This window comes from Chrysochloris asiatica, unplaced genomic scaffold, assembly GCF_000296735.1.
Source record: "Chrysochloris asiatica unplaced genomic scaffold, ChrAsi1.0 scaffold00043, whole genome shotgun sequence".
NCBI classification, from domain to species: domain Eukaryota; kingdom Metazoa; phylum Chordata; class Mammalia; order Afrosoricida; family Chrysochloridae; genus Chrysochloris; species Chrysochloris asiatica.
The window spans coordinates 19,911,001-19,926,759 of record NW_006408561.1 but is presented as its reverse complement, the minus strand read 5'-3'; the positions used below and the strand labels follow the sequence as shown (position 1 = coordinate 19,926,759).

Here is a 15,759-nt window from a genome sequence, read left to right as displayed (position 1 = left end):
TAGTCTATTCCAAACAAATGAGTTCAAACATGTCTCGGTGATCAGTGGATGGCAGCAGACAAGTTCTCTCAGTAATGCGCTTGTCTTAGTCCTGTTAGCGTGCCTTCAAAAAGGGATCCAATCAAAACACTGGCTTCTGTGGGAATCTGCCAGGCCAGTTAACTTCAAGGCAGAGAGGTCAACTCAGAAGTTTATGGTGACTGCTTTTGGAACTCCCTCTTGAAAGATTTTCTCCAAAGACATAGGATAATTTATGGAGACTTATTATGAGAAGTTTTAAAAAATTGAAAACTACATTTATGAGAAAAAGTCCAGGAAAGCTGTGCCAAAGATTTTTTTCCCATCACAACAGTGCATCTACTCATTCTTGGAGGGCAGTAAGGACTGCCCTATGAGAATTTAGTTGGGAAATCTTATCCCATCTACCTTACAGCCCTGATCTCTTGTCCCTTCAGATTCCTTTTTGTTCCTCACACTCAAAGAACATTGAAAAGGAACACAATTTGAATCCCTCAAGCATGCTAAAACTGCTGTCTTAACATGGTACAAATTGAAGAGCACAGAATTCTTCAGGAAGAGTTGTTAAGTGTTGTCGAGTCATTTCAGACTCATAGCAAACTTTTATAGGGTTTCTAAGGAGTGGCTAAGGAACTCTGGTAGCGTAGTGGTTACGAATTGGGCTGCGAACCACAAGGTCAGCAGTTCGAAACTACCAGCTAGCTGTTCTGTGGGAGAAAGATGAGGCTTTCTGCTCCCGTAAAGATTTACAGCCTCGGAAACCCTGTACAGGGTTGCTATGAGTCGGAACTGACTCCACAGCACATAACAAGGAGTGGCTAGTGGGTTTGAACTGCCAACCCTGAGGTTAGCTGTCCAGTGCTTATCCTACAATGCTACACCAGGGCTCAGGAAGGGTTAGAAAGATGAAAATACCACCTTCAGAAATGTATAGACCTAGATGGGGGGTTATGTCAAGAAACAATAGCTTCATATTTTGCCATTTTGTTTAATAAAGGTTTCTATTATTTTTAATAAACTTTTTTGACATGCACTCATAAATAAGCAGACAAAACAAACAAAACTATAAAATCCCTAATCCTGTAATATAAATTAAAAGTTTTCTTAATCACAAGTATTTGGAACTATTAAATGATGGAAAACTAGCTGACACTTTTAACACTTGAGGTTACAATTTGAATATTCTGTGATTAGTCAAATATTGGTACTCTTGCTAGGTGTGAGTTGATAGGAAGGAAAGAAGATAACTTTTTACTTTTATTATTTGTGTCTTCATCTTCTTGTATCTTCTTTTTCATTCAATATTGTATTATAAACTCATTGAAGAAAGATTGGAAAATATGAACAGAACTGAAGAAGTAAAAGAAAGTCTGTTTCCCAGAGATATTCACTCCTTCTTGTGTTTTATTTTGTGACAGCAACAGGGAGTAAAGATCTTCATAATGCTCTACAAAGAGGTGGAACTTGCTCTTGGAATCAATAGTGGATACAGCAAGAGGACTTTAATGCATCTACACCCCAACATAAAGGTATCCAGGTTAATCTTTTTTTGTTTTTTAATGTTTTTCTTGTGAATTGAGTGAACATTTACAGGGCAGATCATCAGTTTTACATTCAACAAATCATGCACCTTGTTTCATTACAAAGATTATAATCCCTCCATGTACCATCAGTTAACAGTATTTCTATTCATGTTAGCTCTTTTTTTAAATGCTCAGTCATATATAATAATTTACACCACCAAAGGCCACATTCTACAAGTCTGCCTCCTGGCTGCCATCTCTTAGTCCCTATCTTTCCATGAATCTAGAGTCCCCAGCTGCTTCCTCTCTCCATGTCCCACCTTTGCCTCCATATCTGGTGTTGCTGCTTCTCTATTCCGGTTAATCTTGATGAACAGTTTCTTCTTTATTAATTTTGAGGAATTTTTCAGATATGTTTATATGCTTTACTCTAAGCATTGGTAATCTGGAGAATTTCCTAAAATAACTTCCTTAGGATAAAGAACTTCCTTGGATAAATGACTTTTCATCCTTTCTAATCATAAAACAAAAACTGTTCTACTCCCTACATTGATGGGTTCACATTTCTACTTCTCTGGCCCTGATCATTGAAAGTAATGGTTTGGTCAAGAACAGGTTTTCCAGAGTTGTTTGAATATTCGACATTAAGTTCTCACATTTTTAATTAAGATTATCCTTTTTGTTGCTGTTGTTCAGTATCGTCGAGTCGGTTCTGATACATAGCAACTCTATATGAGGATTCCAAAGAGCAGCTGGTGGGTTTGAACTGCCAGTTTGTGGTTAGCAGTCTATTGCTTTTCCTATAGCACCACACCATATTCTCCTTGTTGTTGTTGTTATGAAGTTCTGTCGAGTCAATTCTGACCCATAGCAACCCTGTATAGGGTCTCCGGGGAACGGCTGGTAAGCTTGAACCGCTGACCTTGCAGTTCACATGGCTTTGCAGTCAGGTGCATTAACCCACAGTTCCACACATATTCTCCTGGAACCTCTTAAATGTGCTCTTCCTGTGACATCCTCTAAGCACTGGTACAACAAAGAGAACTCCCGGAGGTTCACAGGACTTTTCTTATTTAATCAAAACTAAAACCAAACCAGTTGTCGTTGAGTCTATTCTGACCAATGATGACCCATGTATGTCAGAGTAGAACTGTGCACCACAAAGTTTTCAATGGTTGCAGTCTTTCAGAATGGTTGCAGATCTTTCTTCTGAGGTGCCTCTGGATACATTTGCACCATCAACATTGTAGTTAGTAGTCAAGCACTAAACTGTTTGCAACAATCAGGGACCCCTGTGGGATACAGCACTGGATTGCAAGGTTGGCTTGAACCACCTGGTCAGCAGTTCAAACTAACCAGCCTCTCCTTGGAAATGCTACACAGGATAGCTATGAGTTGAAACCAATATGACGGCACTAACAACAACGATGAATATAAAAGGGGTGCCCTGGTGTGGCACTGTAGTATTAGCATTGGACTGCTAATCACAAGGTCAGTGGTTGAAACCCTATACAGGGTCACTAGGAGTCAGGACTGACTCGATGGCATTTAACAACAACAACAATATAACAGGAACCCTAGTGGCACTGTGCCAACACACATCTGTCACTTTGTTGTACTGTGGTGACTTGCGTGTTGCTGTGTTTCTGAAAGCTATGCCACAGGTATTTTAAATACCAGCATGGTGTGGTTTTCAGCTGAGCTTCCAGATGAAGACAGACTAGGAAGAAGGACAGACAGACAACTTCTGAATACTTAGTCACTGGAACCTTATGAATAGCAGTGGAACACTATCAGCACCAGAATTCTGACTATTGAAACATGATGAAGAGCACCAGAATATTGTCAAATATCATGGCTGAAGATGAGCCTCTCAGGTTGGAAGGCACTCAGAATACAACTGGAGCAGAGCTGCCTACTCAAAGTAGAGTTGACCATAATGATGCAAAAGGAGTAAAGTCTTCAGAACCTGCATTTGCTGCTGGAGCACAACTCAGAATGAAGAGAAACAGCTGTAAACATCCATTAATAATTAGAACATGAAATGTACAAAGTGTAAATCTAGGAAACTTGGAAATTGTCAAAACTGAAATGGAATATTTAACCATTGGTATCCTAGGCATTGGTGAGCTGAAATAGATTGGTATTGGCCATTTTGAATCTGACAGCCACATGGTTTACTATGCTGGGATTGACAAATTGAAAAGGAATGGTGTCATATTCATCATCAAAAATAACATAGCAAGATCTGTCTTGAATTTACAATGCAGACTATGATAGGATAATATCCATATGCCTACAAGGAAGTCCAGTCAATACCAGTATTATTCAAATTTACACACCAACCACTAAAGCCAGTGATGATGAAATCAAAGAATTCTACCAAATTCTTCAACTTGAAATTGATCTAACATGCAAAAATATGTATTGATAATTACAGGTGATTAAAATGCAAAGAAAGGTTAAAAACAAAGAGGAAGAATCAGCAGTTGGAAAATATGGCCTTGGTGATAGAAACAATGCTGGAGATCATCAAATGACAGAATTTTGCAAGACCAATGACTTCTTCATTGCAAATACCTTTTTAAACAACATAAAAGATGACTATATACATGGACTTCACTAGATGGAGTACACAATAATCAAATTGACTACATCTGTGAAAAAAAAAAAAATGGTGGAAAAGCTCCATATCATCAACCAAAACAAGGCCAGGAGCAGACTTTGGAACAGACCATCAATTGCTCACATGCAAGTACAGACTGAAACTGAAGACAATTAAAACAAGTCTAAAAGAGTCAAAATATGACCTTGAACATATCCCATCTGAATTTAGAGATCATCTGAATAACAGATTTGATGCATTGGCACATAGGACTGAAAACCAGAAAAGTTGTGGGATGACATAAAGAACTAATACAGGAAGAAAGCAAAAGATAATTAAGAAGACAAAAAAGAAGGAAATTTCCCAAACAGATGTTAGTAGAGACTCTGAAACTTGCTCTTCACCATAGAGAGCAAATGGAAGAAATGAGGATGTAAAAGCTGAATAGAAATATCAAAGGTTAGCTTAAGAAGACAAAGTCAATGTGCAAAGACCTGGAGTTGGGAAACAAAAAGGGAAGAACACACTCTTGAAGCTGAAAGAACTGAAGAAAAAATACATGCCTTGGCTTGCAATAGAGTAGGCTTCTATGGGCAAAATATTGAATGATGCAGAAAGCATCAAAATAAGATAGAAGGAATACAGAGAATCACTGTAACCAAAAACAGAAGTGGTTGATGTTTAGCCATTTCAAGAAACAATATTATCAAGAACCAATGATCCTGAAGGAAGACATTCAAGGTGCATTGAAGGCACTGGCAAAGGAAAAGGCACCAGGAATTAATGGAATACAAATTGAAATCTTTCAAAAACTGATGCAGCACTGGAGACACTCATTCATATATACCAAGAAATTTGGAAGACATCTACATGCTAACTGAAGGGAGAGATCCCTATTTGTACCCTTTCCAAAGAGAGGTGATCCAACCGAATGCAGAAACTATTAGACAATATCATTAATGTCACATGCAAGTAAAATTTTGCTAAAAAATGGCTGCATCCATACACTGACAGACACCTTCCAGAGGTTCAAGGAAGATTTAGTAGAGACGGTTGAATAGGAAATATTGTTGCTGATGTCAGATGGATCATGGCTGAAAGCAGAGAATACCAGAAAGATGTTTACCTGTGCTTTATTGATTACACAAAGTTTTTCATTTGTGTGGATCATGAGTAGCTATGGACAACACTGCAAAGTATATGAATATTCTGGTACACTAAATTGTGTTTATGAGGAAATTGTATATAGACCAAGAGGCAATTGTTCGAACAGAGCAAAGAGATACTGAATTGTTAAAAATTAGGAAAGGTGTGATCCACAGTTGTATTCTTTCACCATATTTATTCAATCTGTATGCTGAGCAAATATTCTGAGGAGAAGTTGGATTATATAAAGAAAAACATGGCATCAGGATTGGAGGAAGATTCATTAACAATGTGTAACATGCAGATGATATAACCTTGCTTGCTGACAGTAAAGAGGACTTAAAATACTTATTGATGAAGAATAAAGACCACAGTCTTTGGTATGGGTTGCACCACAATGTAAAAAAAGAAAAGAAAGAAAAACAAAACAAAACAAAAAACCCTCATCACTGGACCATTAAATAGCATCAAGTTAAAGGGAGAAAAGATTGAAGTTGTTCAAGACTTCATTTTGCTTGGAACAGTAATCAACGCTCACTGAAGCAGCAGTCAAGAAATCAAACAATGTATTGCATTAGGCAAATCTGTTTCACAAGACCTCTTTAAAGAGTTGAAGAGCAAAGATGTTAGTTTGAGGACTAAAGTGTACTGAATCAAGCCATGGTATTTTCAATAATCTCATATACATGTGAAATTTGGACAATGAATAAGGAAGACAGTGAAAGAATTGATGCATTTGAATTATGGTGTGGAGGAGAATATTAAAAGTACCATGGACTACCTAAAGAACCAACAGATCTGTGTTGGAAGAAATGCAGCCAGAGTGCTCCTTGGAAGCCATGATGGCAAGACTTCATGTGTCATACTTTGGACATATTATCAAGAATGACCAGTCCCTGGAGAAGGATATCATGTTTGGTAAAGTGGAGGGTAAAGTAAACGAGAAAGACCACCCATGAGATGGATTGGCACAGTGGCAGTAGCAATGAGTTCAGACATAACAATGATTGTGGGGTTGGCACAAGACTGGGCAGTGTTTTACTCTGGTGTGCATACGGTTGCTATGAGTCAGTACTGACTTGATGGCACCTAACAACAATAACAAGTGGCACTGTGTGTCCTGGTGTTGTACTGTAAGATAAGCACTGGATTGCAAGGTCAGTTCGAACTGCAAGGTCAACATTTCAAACTCACTAGCCACTCCTCAGAAATCTTATGCAGGGTCACTATGAGTTGGAATTGACTCAACAGCACCTTACAACGTCAGTGGCACTGTAGAGTAAGCACTGGACTGCTAACAGTAAGGCCAGCCGGTCAAACACACCAGTCACTCATTGGAAACCCTATACTGCACTTAACAGCAGCAACAGCAGTGATGCAGTGGGTTAAAGTGTTCAGTTGCTAACAGTAAAAGCCAGGAGTTCAAACATAGCAGCTGCTCTGCAGGAGAAAGATGAGGCAGTCTGCATCCATGAAGATTTATAGTCTCAGATCCTATGGACCGTTTTCACTCTTTCCTATGGGGTTGCTCTGAATCAGAATCATTTCAACAATGGTGGGTTATTATGAAATACTTATAAAGTAAATAAAAATGATAAGAAATTTGAAAACTCTCTGGTACTTTATCAAAGACCTAAAATTTCAGTCATTGAAATGGATTGAGACTTAATTAATAAATCTCCACAGGCTTAAATAAAAGAGTAGCATGCTTCATTTGGTTAAAAGAATCAAAATGTTTGTTTCCCCTAAGTATTAATTTTCTGTGTTGCATCATTTCTAAACATTATTCATTCATTGATCAAAAAAAATTGAAACCAGGCACCTACTACAAGAAACAATTCCAGGATGAAAATATTCTGTCTTTAAGTTGTTGTTGTTGTTGTTATGTGCCGTCGAGTCGGTTCCGACCCATAGCGACCCTGTATAGGGTTTCCAAGGGTGTAAATCTTTATGGGAGTAGAAAGCCTCATCTTTCTCCCGCGGAGCGGCTGGTAGTTTCGAACCACTGACCTTAAGGTTCGCAGCCCGATTCGTAACCACTACGCTACCAGAGCTCCTTTTAAGTAGCATAAAGCAAATATAATTTGTTCATGAATAACTCAAAATATGGAGTTGATCCTACCGTTTTTTTGGTTTTTTTTAAAGATCAAAGATAAACTGGATCAAATTACTCAGGCTTCATTGGATATTTTTGTGATTCTGTTGTGACACCCTTGTGCCAACCCCCTCCCCCCACACACACAGAAACAAACACAGTGTCACTTTAAAAGTGGTACTTATTAACTCTCTGAGGAGTGAATGAATAAATGTATATAACTTTTCAAGAAAATAAGTAAGGAAATAAGACAACCAATGGATTAAACAATTTGGCTCTAAATGGAAAGATTAAGGGAATCGGAATTTTTATCCTAAAAGCAGTGGTTTTACAGACATAAAGATCATCAACAAGTAAAATAACAGCCAAGAAATGAGTATATATATGCACACCAATGTTCATCACAGCATTATTCACAATAGCAAACAGAAAAAGATATTCTAAATGCCCATCAGTGGAAGAATTGATAGACAAACTTTGGTACATACACACAATAGAATGCTATGCAGTAGTGAAGATTAATGGTGAGTCTTCAAACCATGGATGAGCCTGGAAATTAACTGAATGAAATTAGTCAATCACAAACGGACAGATACCGTATGAGACCACTATTGGCAAAAATTCAAGGAAAGGTTTTCATGCTAAAAGAAACATTCTTTGATTGTTACCAAGAATGACAAGGAAAAGAGACTAATTCACTGACTAGAGGGTAGACACATGCTAACTCAGGTGATGGGGAGGGCAATACCCAAGAAGGGGAAGGGCGATATACAGAAGAGGGAAGTTAGCAGAAGAATGGTAAAGACACAGGGAAGTATGCAAAGGTTATAGGAACTAGAGGTATTGTTTGTTGTTGTTAAGTGCTGTTGAGTCAGTTCACTTTGGAACAGTAGTGTTCTTTGGGTAATGACATGGACAGATACACAGGTTGAATGGGTATGGGAGGAAGAGTGGAAACATATCCACAAATAATATAAGGGTTTGAAAGAGGATATTTGTATACAGTTTATACCTTTGATGCAAATAAAACTGAGAATGTGGCAGAGTATCTAGTGGGCAAAAAGATGTAAACTTCTCTGGTAGCATAGTGGTTACGAGTTGGGCTGCTATCCTCAAGGTCAGCAGTTCGAAACTACCAGTCATTCCGTGGGAGAAAAAAAATGAGGCTTTCTGCTTCTGTAAAGATTTACAGCCTTGGAAACCCTATACAGAGTCGCTATGAGTAGGAACTGACTCCACAGCACACCACCACATATGGCCCACAGGCCAGACATTTCCCACCCCTGAGTAAGAAGGTCCCAAATAAAGTGGGAAAAATGTGGAACAAAATTCAAAATTACCCAAAAAAGACTGGACTTATTGGTCAGAAACAGACTGGAGGAACTCGAGACCATCCTTCAGGTCTGGAAAGGAACTCACCCTCGTGACCCAATGTTCAATCAAGCAGTAGACAGGTATATAGAAAGGCCAACAACAGTAGTAAATGTTGGAATGTTCAATTGGAATGTTCCATTGTTCAGAATCAAAAGGGCAACATTTACCTAAGGACAAAGTTGAAAAGGGATAGGAAGGTGGGTGGAATGGAAATAGGAACTACAGAAAAGTGGGATAACTTGTTGCATGGGGATTGTGGTCATTGAGATGAGACAAAGTGTATGATTTGTTAAATGTGAAATTGATGATCTTACCTGTAAACCTTCACTCAATTCACAATGAAAATTTAAAATAAAGAAAAAAAAAAGATTATCTACAACTAGAATTATGAAAGATGGTGATTAGCAGTTTTGTATGTCCTTTAAGTAGCTGAGTAGATAAGAAAAGTTTAAATTTCAATGCAGCATATTTTAAAAATCACTAAGTATAATGTTAAAAAGAAAAGCAAGATTTCACAGTACAGGCATGATGTTTAAAGCTATATTGTTGTTGTTGTTAAGTGCCATCAAGTCGGTTCCGACCCATAGCGACCCTGTACAGGGTTTCCGAGGGTGTAAATCTTTACAGGAGTAGAAAGCCTCATCTTTCTCCTGCGGAGCAGCTGGTAGTTTTGAACCGCTGACCTTAAGGTTAGCAGCCCTATTCGTAACCACTACGCTACCAGAGAAAAATAGCCATGAAAGTACAAGAAACAGTCATGGTATTTAATTAGAGTTATGGGATTTTCCAAGTGTTTCCTCCTTTCCTCTATTTAAAAAATTTTAGTCCATATAGATACATTATTTTATAAAATAATAATTTCATAGATAAAAGTGTACACTAGTTGGATTTTAGATTAGTAAACAAAATCTTATTAAAAGTAGTTTCTGGAATCTTCTTCTGTTGCTCTTGGGACTGTGTGATAATAGTACAGCAGCTATGGAAGACAGTTTGGTGGTTGCTCAAAAAGTTGAACATGGAGTTATCATATGATACAGCATTTACACTCTTAGGTATATACCCAAAGGAATTAAAATCAGGAAAGCAAACAGATACTTGTATAAAAGTATTCATTGCAGTCCTGTTTGCAATAGCCAACAGGTAGAGACAGCCTGTTTGTAAACCGATGAATGGATAAACAAAATGTGATATATACATACAATGGAATATTGCTGCTTCTGCTACTGTGAACTGCCGTTGAGTCGGTTCTGACCCATAGCAATCCTGTATAGAGTTTCTGAGGAGCAGCTGGTAAGCTTGAATTGCTGACTTTGCAGTTCAAATGGCTTTGCAGCCTGGCGCATTAACCTACAGCACCACACAATGGAGTATCAACCCAGCCATAGAGAGAAACAAAGTCCTAATACATCCCGCAACATGGATGGATCTTGAAAACATTATGCTCAGTGAAATAAGTTAGTCACAAAAGAACAAATATTGTATGCTCTCACTTATTTGAAATATCTACAATAGTCAAGTGTACAGAGACCAAAGTTTTAAGTGGTAACCAGGGGCGGTTTAGGGGAAAGGAAGACATACTGCTTAGCATCATTGAGCTGCTGTCAAGGATGATGGGAAATTTTGAAAATGGTTAAGGGTGATGGTTGAACAATAAGGTGAACATAATTAATACCACTCACTAAACTGTCCATGTGAAGACTGTTGAAATGGCAAATGTTTTGTGACCACAAAAATTTAAATGAAAAATAGATAAACAGAGGAGAGAAAAGACAATTTTCAAACATTTTTGGAGTCTCTCTACTTAAAGGTATATGAAAATAGTAGGTTAGACTAGGTTTATTCCAGATAATTCTTTTGAAAGAAGGAGGTTAATAATTTCCCAAAGCTACTTTCAAACCAAAACCTGAGTATATATACCTGTATCCATGTGATTACTGTTTCATCTTAATGACTATAAAAATAGCAATATATTTATTAAAATCTTGCCAGAGATAGATGTTGGTTAGGAAATTTTAGTTTTGTGTACTCCCAGATGTAACATAATTTTTATAGTAGGAAAAGTGAAATAGCTACCAAACATTTGTTGTTGTTGTTGTTAAGTGCCGTCGAGTCGGTTCCGACCCATAGCGACCCTGTACAGGGTTTCCGAGGGTGTAAATCTTTACGGGAGTAGAAAGCATATGAGGCAAAAAATCACCTTAGATGGCAGCTTCCGAAATATCATCTATGTGGTGGTTTCACAGTTTGTGGAAGAATGGAATTAAAAGATAATCAATTTTTTATATGGCTTTTTGAGGCCTCTGAGTATAAGGGAGCCCTTAAAAAGTAAATAGGAGTCTTCATATGCTACATATGAGGGAAAAAATTAGAAATTTGAGATTTTCTTTGGTATATACATAGTGTTTTTTGGTTGCTGTATTTGAAAGGAGCTCTGGTAGCGTAGTGGTTACGAATCGGGCTGCGAACCTTACGGTCAGCGGTTCGAAACTACCAGCCGCTCCGCGGGAGAAAGATGAGGCTTTCTACTCCCGTAAAGATTTACACCCTCGGAAACCCTGTACAGGGTCGCTATGGGTCGGACCCGACTCGATGGCACTTAACAACAACAACAACATTTGAATTGTAGGGAATTCTTGCTTATCAGGGGAGAAAAACAGACTTATTTCATGTAACATGGAATATTTTTAAACGCCATTTTCAATTCCATTGTATAAAGAAAAACTACAAAAGACATCCCTGAAAATACTTAGTAGATATTTTGCATAATTAATTGTAATAAAGTTTCTTATGATTAGAAGGCAATAACTTCTCAAAGTTTCTTTCAAGTCAAGAGCTGACAAAATATATACATGTATCCATTATGTGTGGTTTGATTTTTCCTTTCAAGGTGATGAGGCACCCAGACCATGTGTCATCCACTGTGTATCTGTGGGCGCATCATGAGAAACTTGTCATCATTGACCAGTCTGTGGCCTTTGTGGGTGGGATTGACCTGGCCTATGGAAGGTGGGACGACAATGAACACAGACTCACAGATGTGGGCAGCGTGAAGCGCATCACTACGGGACCATCCCTGGTGTCCCTCACAGTAAGAAAACCTTCAACTTTATGGAACTGTGTTAAATGAACATAAACTGTATATAAACAGGTGTTAATAGAATGGTTATTGTTATGGTAATGTGCCGTGGAGTCAGTTCCGACTCATAGCGACCCTCATAGCGAACCTTTACAGGGTTTCCAAGGCTGTAAATCTTTATGGGAGCAGAAAGCCTCATCTTTCTCCCACCGTCGAACAGCTGGTAGTTTTGAACTGCTGACTTTAAGGTTCACAGCCTGATTTGTAACCACTATGCTACCATAAGGAGCTCTGGTAGCGTAGTGGTTACGAATTGGGCTGCGAACCTTAAGGTCAGCGGTTCGAAACTACCAGCCGCTCCGCGGGAGAAAGATGAGGCTTTCTACTCCTGTAAAGATTTACACCCTCGGAAACCCTGTACAGGGTCGCTATGGGTCAGAACCGACTCGATGGCACTTAACAACAACAACAATGCTACCAGAGCTCCTTTGTGTTAATAGAATGGCATTGATTAATTGCTTGATCGATCAAAAGGTTGCATATTCCAGTAGGGTTAAAAACTTTGAATCAAATATCAGATAGGCCTATGCTCACATACCAGCCTCACCGCCTGGCTAGCATGTGACCTTAGACAAGTAACTTAATATCTATTAGTCTTGGTTTCTTCTCTTACAAAACAAGTAACAATTGTGAACACAAAGCCTGGCAGATTAAGTGTCCTTACTAATGTTCCAGGTAATGCTATAGTGTCATCATAGCTATTCAATAAAGTAATAACTGAGAAGCTTGGGCTGGTGCTGAACATATAGCAGTCACTCAGAATGACTTTTTTTTTTTTTTATCTATTCTAGCCTTGTTCTGGAAAAAAAAGGCAAGGCAGCTTACAGAAATGTTTGCAGTTGAAACAGTATTTAAGAGATACAGTAGCCGTGGAAGCAATAGAAGAAGCAATTCCCTGAGGCACAGTATCGTGGCTTCTTCAGTGATTTAGGGTAGTCCTCAGATTGTGAAGGGTGGATAGTGTGAGGTTGGGTGTTAGCAGCCATTACTAATTCAGGACCATAGTTACTGCATTGAAAGCACTTCCTGCATTTAATTTAAGCTTACATGTTGGCTACTGATTTATGCCAGTTGTCGCTGTTGTTGTTAAGTGCTGTTGAGTCATAACAAGCCTGTATAGGGTTTCCAAGGAGTAGCTGATGGGTTTGAACCATCAACCTTGTGGTTAGCACCTCAGTGCTTATCCGATAGCACCACACCAGGAGTCTGAAGTTCAAATTACTTGAATTTAGGATTCAGATTGAATTTTTCTCCCAAAGTTCAAACTTTTATTTTTTTAAAAGCCTATTATGTCAATAATTTGATCCTTTTGATACGTATCTATTGAAATTCTATATTTTGTCTACCACAATTAACATTTAAGAAGTGGATAATATTTTCTATTGATTTAAGCATCATGCCAGTTTGCTAATAATATTCCTGTCCTGTCCATTCATGGTAACTATTACTATCAATCATAATCAGAACGTTAGTACCATGAATCTGGACCAGAAACTATCTTTTCCTTTTTTCTATTGTCAAATGTTTCTTTAATCTAGATGTGCATATATTAGTTTTAGGTAACTTAAAAGCTCATAAACAATAATATGAGGCAGTCAGGAATTACATTGAATAACAGTGAGCAGCAACCTTATTAAGAAGTACTTACCAATGTTAGGGAAATTTCCTATGTTTAATCCTTTCATGACCAAATTATATTCTGTTTTGAATTTTTTTTTGTTATACCATGTGTTTTGGATAATAAGACATGCTGAAATCAAGGGGAAATGTTTTGATTGATCTTATCATTTATTCAAGTCTTGCTCTGAAAGGCAAAAGGTAAGGCACAATTATGTGGGACACATGTGTCCCAAGTGGATACTGGTGGTAGGATTATTGGGGTGAACCCCATTTTATTTTTTTCAGATTCATACAGTTATCCAGGTCTCCACCAGATGGCAGCACATACTACACCAGGGATAGATAGTAACTTCCCAATAAACCTCAAGAGACTGGAAATGTAGGTCAGTGAGATAGTCCCATGAGTCACAAGTGTTAAAGTCATATAATGATAGAATATGTCAGGCTGTGAAGAGGGTGACTTAGAGGGATGTCTATGTAAATGGAGCAAGAGGTTAATAATGTCTTACAGTATCTTTCAAATTAAGAGCTGTCAAAATATCTATATATTTATTAAACCTTTTTGATTGGCCCCATCTGACCTTAATGCTGAAAATGGCAGTGACTTTTCTGGGACGGTAAATGACTAGTTAACAGGGAAAATGCTTGACAGGTAGCATACTTAATGTTTATCAGAAGTGCAGTAGCCCAACAGCGAATGTAACTCAGATAATTAGAAAAGCAAGGCTAACTGATAGGAAATTTTAGGAACTTGGTCACCAATGGAATGGCTGATGGTCCTTTGCAAATGTTTAAATAATACCGTTGTCCTGTTGCTGAGCTCAGGACCTGATTATATTATGTTTGTACTGGAGTCTCTATCATTGCAAACTTTATTCCTCACTCACTCAATTCTACTTGAATTAAAGGGCCATGATATAGCATATCTTTTTCTTTTTTTTATAAATGTTCCTCTCAGGCTGAAGCAACGGAGTGTGTAGACTCTTTAAGCCTCAAAGATAAAATTAAGTCTGATAAAGATCTGCCCACCTTGAAGAGTGTTGATGATACGGATTCAAAAATGAAAGGCATCGGAAAGCCAAGAAAGTTCTCCAAATTCAGCCTCTACAGGCAGCTCCACAGACACCACCTGCAAAGTTCGGACAGCATCAGCAGTATTGACAGCTCTTCTAGTAAGTTGTGGTCTCCACTCTAAAGTATTGTAATGACATTCTGTGCCTCTGCAGCCAGACCTGATACACTTATTAAAATCGTCTTTCCATAAGGGAATAAAATGAGCAATGCTCAAAGCTTATACTATCACCCTGCAAACTGAAAAAAAAAAGTCTCTAGGGGAGCATCTGGCCTCCTCTTACTTCACTAGGGGGCAAGAGAATCAAATTCATCAGGCCTTGACGGCTTCCTCTGAAGCTGAGGTCAGACATGCCTCCAGCCTCCAATATTCCTTACCAATTCGACACCAACCATTCCTCCCATGGCACTCTCTACTTCTCAGCTGGGTTTGAGAATTCACTGTAATAGCCACACAGAACTCAACAGACCATACTCAGGATTATGGGGTTTATTAGGGAAGTTCACAGGTTGCTATTCAACATTAGATATGTTCAAGATACAGTTCTTTGGTCAGGATAGCCTCTTCTCAGTAGACATCTCTCTGGCCCTTGGCCCCTTGACCTGGTCACTGTCCTAGTGGTCAGTGTGACAAAACTCTTTTAACTGCTGATAAATGACCAAAAGGCAGTGCACTCCACTCTAAACCTTAGCCTGAAGGCACTAAGCTCTAGATGGGCAAGCAAACCCAGCTCCTCAATTAAGTGCCTGGAGGCGCACCCCAGTCCACAAATGAGCCTCCTGCCCAAAGTCTCTTAACTTTACTCACTCACATAAGCAATTGAGAACCAACTCTGTGCAAAGCACTAGGTGGTCCACAAGAACTTACACTCCAGGGGTGAGGATAAAACATGCCTAATAACCATATAAGGGCAGTGGGGGCTCAGTGGCAGACTTCTTAGCCTCCATGAAAGAGACCTGGGTATGATTTCTGGTCAATGCACCTCATTTTTATGCCGTTTTATGATGTCGTTGCCTCATTTTGGAACAGATTTGTTGTTTTATTCACACAAAGTAGTAATAATGACCACAATTCTTGCTTCTGTTGGTAACAGAATGACAGAAGGCTCCTACATCAAGCCTTAAAAGAAAAAGAGAAGGGTAGGAGGTACTTTATAAACTTTTCTTAGAA

At 38.5% G+C, this 15,759-nt stretch overlaps 1 protein-coding gene across 2 annotated transcripts in view; it reads left to right on the top strand.

Moving 5' to 3' along the window:
* The window catches only part of PLD1 (phospholipase D1, phosphatidylcholine-specific), a 168,775-nt gene that overhangs the window by 65,120 nt on the left and 87,896 nt on the right, over positions 1-15,759 (top strand). For both annotated transcript variants that reach the window (XM_006861841.1, XM_006861840.1), the window contains exons 12-14: positions 1,437-1,547; positions 11,649-11,849; positions 14,476-14,689. In XM_006861841.1, coding sequence (XP_006861903.1) covers positions 1,437-1,547; positions 11,649-11,849; positions 14,476-14,689 — 526 coding nt within the window. The remainder of the gene's footprint in view (positions 1-1,436; positions 1,548-11,648; positions 11,850-14,475; positions 14,690-15,759) is intronic.